At 40.1% G+C, this 8,506-nt stretch overlaps 1 protein-coding gene across 1 annotated transcript in view; it reads right to left on the bottom strand.

Moving 5' to 3' along the window:
- Positions 1–1,716: 1,716 nt before the first annotated feature.
- The window catches only part of STAMBPL1 (STAM binding protein-like 1), a 12,187-nt gene continuing 5,397 nt past the window's right edge, over positions 1,717–8,506 (bottom strand). The window contains exons 5-10 of the mRNA XM_010179027.1: positions 8,043–8,397; positions 7,319–7,443; positions 6,295–6,432; positions 5,534–5,646; positions 3,947–4,046; positions 1,717–2,019 (exon numbers count right to left, since the gene is read on the bottom strand). Of these exons, the coding sequence (XP_010177329.1) occupies positions 1,963–2,019; positions 3,947–4,046; positions 5,534–5,646; positions 6,295–6,432; positions 7,319–7,443; positions 8,043–8,397 (888 nt within the window). The 3' untranslated portion in view covers positions 1,717–1,962. The remainder of the gene's footprint in view (positions 2,020–3,946; positions 4,047–5,533; positions 5,647–6,294; positions 6,433–7,318; positions 7,444–8,042; positions 8,398–8,506) is intronic.

The following is an 8,506-nucleotide window of genomic DNA, read 5'->3' as shown; positions in this document are numbered from 1 at the left end:
CTGCTGCCCCTATTTAAAAAAAAAACAACCCAAACAAAACCAACCACAAACCAAACAAAAACCAAAACCAGTGCGTGCATTTGTGGGGTACGGCTGGTTTGAAGCGCCATCTTGTGGCATTAACCTGTTACTACACTCTCCTGGGCTTAATGGAAAAAGCGGTACCTTTTGCTCAATGATAGCAGTGCTAGGAAATGTTCAGCTATCAGGCTGCACGTTGTTAAAGTTAACCCGCAGCAATCCTCTTAGTCTGCAAAGAGAATCAGTCTTGGTTTTTTCCAACGTTCTGGGCAGCGCAAAAGGAGCATAGCATCTGTTCAGTATCAGGATGAACACGGGCACTGCTTTCTATTGGCTCTATCCAGAAATATTCTCTCTCCACATCACTCCTTAATTCACAGCTGTCAGGCTGAGAAAGCTAATTTTTTACAGTGTGTGGCCCAGATGAGTACGATATATGCTACAACAATTCTGTATGGGTTTTTTTCAAAGAAATGAAACCTGTTCCACTGGGAGCATATCTGAACACTAGTATTAGACTGAACACCTGACTTTCTTATGCCCTCAGGATGAGTGGAACCTATTATTTTTATGTTGTGATTTCTGGCAAGGTCTAAAGGGTAATTAAGCTGGCTTAATACACTTTCTCCTCAGAACTTTTTTTATTGGAAGGGGTAATGTAATCAAAGTAGATAAAATAATTTAGAGAACTAGTATTCAACTAGAAATATATACACAGAAGCTGAAGCCGGTAATACTGTCTTAAGAGTATATATGAATAAAGAATTCACTGAGACACACCTGGAAAAGGTCAGTCCTGAGGAACTTGCTGCAATCAGTCATTAGAGTTCAGGATAAAGGATGCTATTTATTTTTGTTATCTAGTTTTCTGTCTAAACCAAATAGTTTACCTCACATGCCTGTTGCTCATTATCTTTCAACCTGTAAGCTCTTTGCAACAGGAACTCTTATTTACCATGTTTGTGTAACCCTTGAGTTCCAGATCTTGTCCAGCTTCTGACCGTTAACACATGTTCCAAACTTTATTATACTAACCTTATTATTTAAAGTACAGGCCATCTGGGCTCTTGGAACAGATACTAAATAAACTCTTGTTAGAGCAAATAACTTTGTATGTTTCTTCCTTCTAATTCCATCTCGATCCTTTTGTGTAACTAGATAGATCCAGGGAATCCCTTTCAGGATGAGAATTTTATTTCAAATAAAAGCTTCTACATGAGCATTGCTGAAGACAACACATTTGTCCAACAGCCTCTGAAGCATCTCTGCTAGGCCAAGATGAGAGGATCACTTCTCAGGTAAAGGACCTGTGTGTTCCCCAGGGCTCGGTTTTGGGGCCAGTCCTGTTTAACATATTTGTCAATGATCTGGATGAGGGGATTGAGTGCTCCCTCAGCAAGTTTGCAGATGACACTGAGTTGGGAGGGAGTGTTGATCTGCCTGAGGGTAGGAAGGCTCTGCAGAGGGACCTGGATGGGCTGAATCCATGGGCTGAGGCCAACTGTGTGAGCTTCAACAAGGCCAAGTGCACTCCAGTTCACTGCTCCTCGTAAGACTTGTGATTAGATCCCTCACCAGCCTCATTGATCCTTCTCTGGATGTGCTCCAGCACATCAGTGTCTTTCTTGTAGTGAGGACATCTTCATGCCACCAAGTGACAAAAGAAACATTACTTATATCAACACAGTTACTGTTGTTTGAAGTTGATTTTATTGTTGTGTTTTATAGGTTAGTTTTGTTTACAGATTCAGGGATAATGCCATTGAACTCCATCCTGACAAAGCAACAAAGTAACTTCAGAACAGGCAAGAGCAATAAATATCAAACCATTCAATCTAAAATGTATAAATATAAAAGTCATTTCTGAAAACGTAGGAAAAACAGGAATCCATTTTTCTGTCTTGGCTATTTGTGTAGTAACATCGCTATCATCCATTCCTATCACCTCAGATCCAGCACAATTATCTTTATGTCTTTCCCGACCACGTGGGTACATGGCTGCCAAAAAAAAAGTCAGTCCGTCAGTCATAGAAATCAGTTTCAGTACAATAGCACATGAGGCCTACTGTTCCCTTCTCACTTTCTGAGCCTACTGAATACTGTGCCTGTCTGCCCAACGCTATACCTACCACTGTGCCTGTTCACAGGCAAAGCTGATTGTCACAGGTACAGACTGCTGAGTAAAGCAAGGGTTACAACATGCAACCAGAACTAAACTTCTGAAGAGGAAAACCTGCGGAACAGGTTAGTTCTGGGCTGTCTCCTTTTGTATCACAGCATGGGATACCTGAAATGGAGAAGGAAGGTATTGTGTCCTGCATTAGAACAGTGGCACGGGGAACAGCAGCAAGGAAAGTGAACTCTGTTCTCTTTCTGCAGTAGCTTCAGATGTGCCCATCCAAATGATGGATTTTTTTAAAGCATTTAGGACTAGATTGTGTTTTTTGACACAGTCAAGACTAAGTAACAGCTTGGTTTGGGCCTGTGGGAAAGACTTTTTACCAGAAACATGCAGATAAGGATTGTTCTAGTCTAGTTTTGTGAAGCTTTCTGTATTATCACCCCTGATATTTTTCCTCCAGAAAATTAAGCTGTGATCTTACTTTTTTGTTTTTGGAAAGATCAATGTGTTTGGGGTATTTTACTTGAAAAGATATTTGTGTTTGATATGTGGTACCAGTACTGTGTCTGATCTTTATAAATGAAGTCAGGTGGACAGTAACTTCATTGACAAACAACGTCTGTAAAGGACCACAGAAAAGAGCCCATCTGCAACAAAAGTCTTAAATTTTTTCAGTTTGACTACTTTCTCATTATCTCTACAGTCAACAACAGAACAGAACAAAACAAAGCCCCGACCTCTCCTTCCGAGGACTCACACTGACATTCTGAGAGTCCTACAACAGAGAAGTAATTTCCAGTGTCTTTCAACATCAGTTCTCTTGCATTTGATCATTTTAGTTTGAGCTAAATGAGATGCTGTGTATTTGAAGTGAGCTCCATTTGAAAAAATCATCATTATTCAATTCAAAGGCAAAGATTTTTGTCTTCCAGACAACAGTGACATTTCTGATAATTCTGAATAACTATACTGTTCAGCCATCTATCTATCTATCTATCTATCTCATATTATGCTATTAAACATCAAAAGATATGGTAGTTACTGAGAAAAGTTTATGAGAAGCTGGGAGAAAATTTTGGGCAATGAAGGAAGTAAGGCTTCATCTACTCACAGCTGCACTTTTTAGCAGCTGTGATGTTCTGTGGGACATCACATTTGCGGAGATGAACTGAATCTCTACAGTCTCCATCTGTTTAAAAACTAAAGAACTCAGGAATAAAACCCATTTGAACCTGTGGCTTTCGCTTGTTCTGAAAGCAGGTAAAAGTGGTGACTGATGGCAGCTGCTTCTGGTTACCCATCATTTGAAAGGCCATGTACACCATGCATCTCATGGCTGCTGCTGACTGCTTAAGTAGACTCCTGATGTCTACCTTGGTCAGTGAAGTAAAGGTAATGAATTATTAAAATGGGGAAAAACTATCAAAAAAACCTGATCTGAAGCACATATAATTTCTGCTTGCAGCAGAACCATGGGCAAAAATATCATCGAATACCAGGTTGGAAGGAACCACAAGGATCATCCCGTCTAAAATGAGTCGAGTCAGCACCCTGTCAAGCTGGCTCTTCAAACTGACCAGTGCAGGGGAATTCACCACTTCCCCTGGGAGATTGTTCCAGTGTCTGATTGATCTCATGGGAAAAAATTTCTTCTGGAGTTCAATGGGAATCTCTCCAGAAGCAACTTGTGTCCATTACCCCTTGTCTTTTCCATGTGACTCCTTGTGAAAAGGGAGTCTCCATACTCTTGGTAGCCACCCTTTATGTACTGGTACATAGCATTAAGGTGGATTATTTACTTACATTAAATAACCTAGGGTCCTTTGTATGTGGATGGAATCCCTTCTTTTTACAAGCAGAAACTTCCAGCATGCCAGCATTAGTAAGTCTGAAGATGCCAGTGCTGGAAAGCAAAAGATGAAACTCCTGTTACACACTGCCTCCATAATACAAGTCCAAGGTTTCACATACAAATTGCTTAGCTTAACAGAAGGACAACACAAGGGTACTCAGTGACCTTTGATACGCAGGAGCTAAGGTTGGGTTGGATATTTGAAATCAAAGGGAGCTGTATTCCTGTGAAGAAACAGATGATGAAAGGAAGGAGAGAAAAAAACCCCACAGTATTGGTGCCATTCCCATTAGGCAGGTTAGCTTACTAAGGGCCAAGGCTACTTCATACAGGAACAGATACTTAGGTGTTCTGGATTGTTATTTCACTCACTGAACTCTAGAGGGGCTTTAAGCCAGCTGTGTGAGCAACTAGTGAGAGTTCACATCCTCCCCATTCTTTTAGGTAGTTGAATAACACAAAGCACTAGAAAAATGCACTGCTGTGTATGTATGATCTAACACTCTGAGTGTTGAATAAAAAGTTAGAAAATCCACCCTTCTGTAAAGGACATTAATACCTAATAACTACAGGACAGCACCAGATGAATAAATGCTACAGCTAGGAGGAACAGGTTAGAGTTAGTTACATGGTAGCAGCATAAACTATGAAAGAGGCTTGCAAGACTTGCCACTCCATCTGTATTTACAGCTCTGCTACCTGTATGACCCATATAGGAAGTCAGGCAGCCAGACTGGGATTCACAGAAGTAATCTACAGGGGCAGAAGGCCAGAAAGAAAGGCTGAGGAAATGCAGTCTAAACAAGAGTTAGCCCTGGGGCCTTGAAACTCCAAGCACACCAAAGCACAGTCACAAAACTGAGGTTGAAAGGAACCTCTGAAGATTGTCTAGAGCAACCCCCCTGCTACAGCAGAATCACCTTGAGCAGGTTGCCCAGGACCATGTCCAGCCAGGTTTTGAATATCTCCAAAGATGCAGACTTCACACCCTCTCTGGGCAACCTGTTCCATTACAAACCTTCACATTAATTGTTATGCAGTTCCAGTTTTTTTCCAGACACTTATTTTTTTGTATTTTATGAAATAAAAAAAAAATAGGACATTATTATCAAAAAAGTGATCTTTATCCCTCTACTCCCCAAACTGCAATTTTTGTATCATCCTAGAGAAATTCACCTAGCCTAACCCCTTCACTTCCCTCATCAGACAGAAAGAAGATAGGTCTGTGGTAGGGCACTGGCAGTGAGGTCTCCAGAACAGCTCCTATTGTTACCACTTGTTCGAGCAGAGTACAAAAATAAATAAATAAATAGATTTAAAACCTGGGGCTGGGAGGGAGGAGGAGAGAGAAGGCAGAAACAGTACTGTGCATCATGACGGACTAGAATGCAAGACTAAATGACTTCGAGGAAACCAAGTCACGATGCCATATTCCCACCCTTCATCCCAGTTGACAGGTGCTGTCTGCATTTGGTCAGATTTTAAGTTAAGGAGCAGGGGCAAATATCTAAATATTACTTAGAAAAATCAGAACTCACTCATTATGCTTCGGTGAACAAACAATCGCAATGGCCTCTGGCAACATTAGCTGATAAGAACAATGAGTATGAAGGTCAACACTGGATAAGAATGCAGTTTGTGTTGGATGTGTCTACAAAAAGAAAGGGAAAACTCAACGCTATGAAATATTTCTTACAAGTCACCATTGACATACATTCAAGAAGGAACAGTAATTTCTAACAAGTCAGAGTCAGAACTTCCCTAGGTTGGTTTTTTTTCAAGTTGGTATTAACTCAGATTCTATATTGTTAGGGTGGCTCTTCAGTATGAGATTTACGGAGGCACATTCACAACCAGATATACAAGCAATTTTCTGATCGTGAGGGGGAAAAGGTGAAGTGGAGAAGCACAAGACAAAGAGAAATTACTTGGTTGTCCAAAATCCCCAAGAATGAAATTGATGTGGAGTTTAAACATCACAATGCGCACCTCGCGCCACTCCCCCGCAATTTTAAATGTTGAAAAATAAATTACATTAGAAAGTAGTAAAATACTCCTAAATTGACATGGACAAAAGTGGCATTGGCAAAAGCAGGGCCCACTGGGGGGGTTCAACCTCATTAAGAAATGCTCATCTGTGGAGAACATTAGTGCTTATTTATATTACTACAATTAGACTTAAGTGAGCAAATTAATTTGGATTTTTCCAGTTATTTCTTTGGTTTGTTATTTCCAGGGTTTCTTTCACACAGCATGCAGAGCTGATACAGAAAAGTCAGAATCTGTGAGTCATACGCACATGGATCCAACCCAAAGTGAGGAGATCGTACTGATCCTGAATACCAAATAATTCTTCCACGTTCTCCATGTCGCAGTAGTCTGGTCCTGCGGATTGCTTTGGCACTATTACATGAGTAATAGTAAATTCATTATGTGTCTGTAAAACAAACATTGACTTAGAGTGGGACAGATGAACTAATGAATAAATGCTAAATCAGAATCTGAAAGATGTCAGCCGATCAGCTAAAACAAAGCAGTATAGCTCCACTGATTTCAGTGCAGCTACACCAATCTGTTGCATCTGCAAATGCATCTTATCTTTTTATCATAAAAACATACAGCAGGTTATCAGTAACAACATGAGACTGTTAGACTTAAATGTTCGCAGAGACCGGTGTGAAAAGGATGTCCTTTAAAAAGATTCAAAGCATTAAACAAGAGGTTTGAGAATACTGTAATTATGTTCTGTGAAACTCTGAACACTACTTTTGCTATTCTCTCTTTATACAATCCAAATAAAAAGAATTTAAAAGATGATGTCCAGCTCTATGCCAGTAGCAGCCATGACACCTTTCCCTGCTCTGAAAGGACACAAAATGTTACGTAGGTCAAAGGCAAAAAAACAGCCTGAAAATCAGATATTCCACAGCTTGGTGGGAGCATTTTCTTCTTCTTTTTTGTTGTGCCATTACAAATCTGATGACTCCGGTAGATTCTAACAGTCTTTATATCTCATTGTTCTGTAACTAAACCTCACTTACCTTAGATGAATGCCAGAGAAAGTACTCGTAAAAGCCTGTATTGTGCAGCATGCTGAAAAACTTGCTACATATTAGAATGACAGCAGCGTAACTTTGATCAAATGTTTCCTCAGTAAGGCAAGCCCGCACTGCTGAAGTGACCACTCAGGTTATAACATGAAGTTAATTACATTAAAGGCTAATTGTTTAGATCTGCTTTTGCTCTGAAATCAATACATTACAGGAAAATACAGCACTACCAAATAAGTCTTTCCCCATACAAATGTGAGGGTTAAACTGTACCAGTTTTCCGCAGAGAATTCCACATGTCTCTATTCCTCTTACTGTATTTGCCTCTGCTAGCAGCAGAAATTTGTGACAGAGATCCCTGGGCAAAATGACGCCTCTGAGTGCTTCAGCCAATTGAGCTAACAAAAAAAAAAACAAACAAAAAATGAGAGAGAAAAGGGCATTTGCAGCTTATACAGTAAAGTTCCATTAAATAAGGAAATATACACAGTTCCAGGAAATTATTAAAAGTGAAAGAATTATACTTAGTACATCACAGATTTCTAATGAGAATAAACCTACAGCAGCAGAACTTCATCCTGAATTGAGGTCACCAACCCATAAGATACCTCACTAGCCTGCCCCTGAGGTGACAGTGTGCTGGTACCATTTCCCAGGCCACGGCTTTCCAGGGGGAACCACTGCAGGTTCTGCTTCAGTTCCCTCCAAGTCCATGGCAAGATTCAGATCTCATTCCACAGGAACACTAAGGCTCCATCTCTAGATCCCTCTATTGGTGCTCAGCCAGAAAATTTGAAACTGTGCAACTGATCTCCTCTCTTCAAGTGAAGAAATTGTAGGGAACTGTTGTGTGTACATCAACCTGTTCATGCTTACTTCACACAGGCGTTCTCACAGTGAATAAATGCATATGCATGTACCATGTGGACTGCTACAAGCAGCTAAGAGGCAGATAAAACAAAAAAGTAAAAAGAAAAATAAAAATCTCTGCACTTACTCTGAATGGCACTTAAAGTAGCTTCTGGCTTTAAGATCCGATTTACTGGAGGCGAATGTCCAGCACAGCCAGCTGTGCCACTCCTCTCTTTTTTGTCAAGTAGTGTTGTAGACAAGGAACTGTTCTCTGGTACAGAAATACAAGATAGCATACTTCCATCTACCTGTTCAGACATAATCACACTCTCTTTGGTTTTCTGATGTCGAGCTAGTTCTTGCTTCTTAAGTTGATCCTCAAAGAACTGAAACTGTTCTGATTCAAGCTGTTGTTGCCGCATATGTGCAATCCGTTTCTTCTCTGCCTCTATTAGCTTTTGATGCTCTAGTTTCTTCAGTAATTCAGTTTTACATTTGTTCTGAAATGAACGTAAAATAGTGACATTCTCAGAACACTAGAAAAAGCACAGAAATTAAAGCAGCAATGTAATTATTTAATGAAACCATCAAATCCTGTCATTAAAAATT

This window comes from Mesitornis unicolor, unplaced genomic scaffold, assembly GCF_000695765.1.
Source record: "Mesitornis unicolor isolate BGI_N332 unplaced genomic scaffold, ASM69576v1 scaffold9362, whole genome shotgun sequence".
Classification (NCBI taxonomy): Eukaryota; Metazoa; Chordata; class Aves; order Mesitornithiformes; family Mesitornithidae; genus Mesitornis; species Mesitornis unicolor.
The sequence above is the reverse complement of the archived record's forward strand: the minus strand, read 5'-3'. Positions and strand labels throughout refer to the sequence as shown.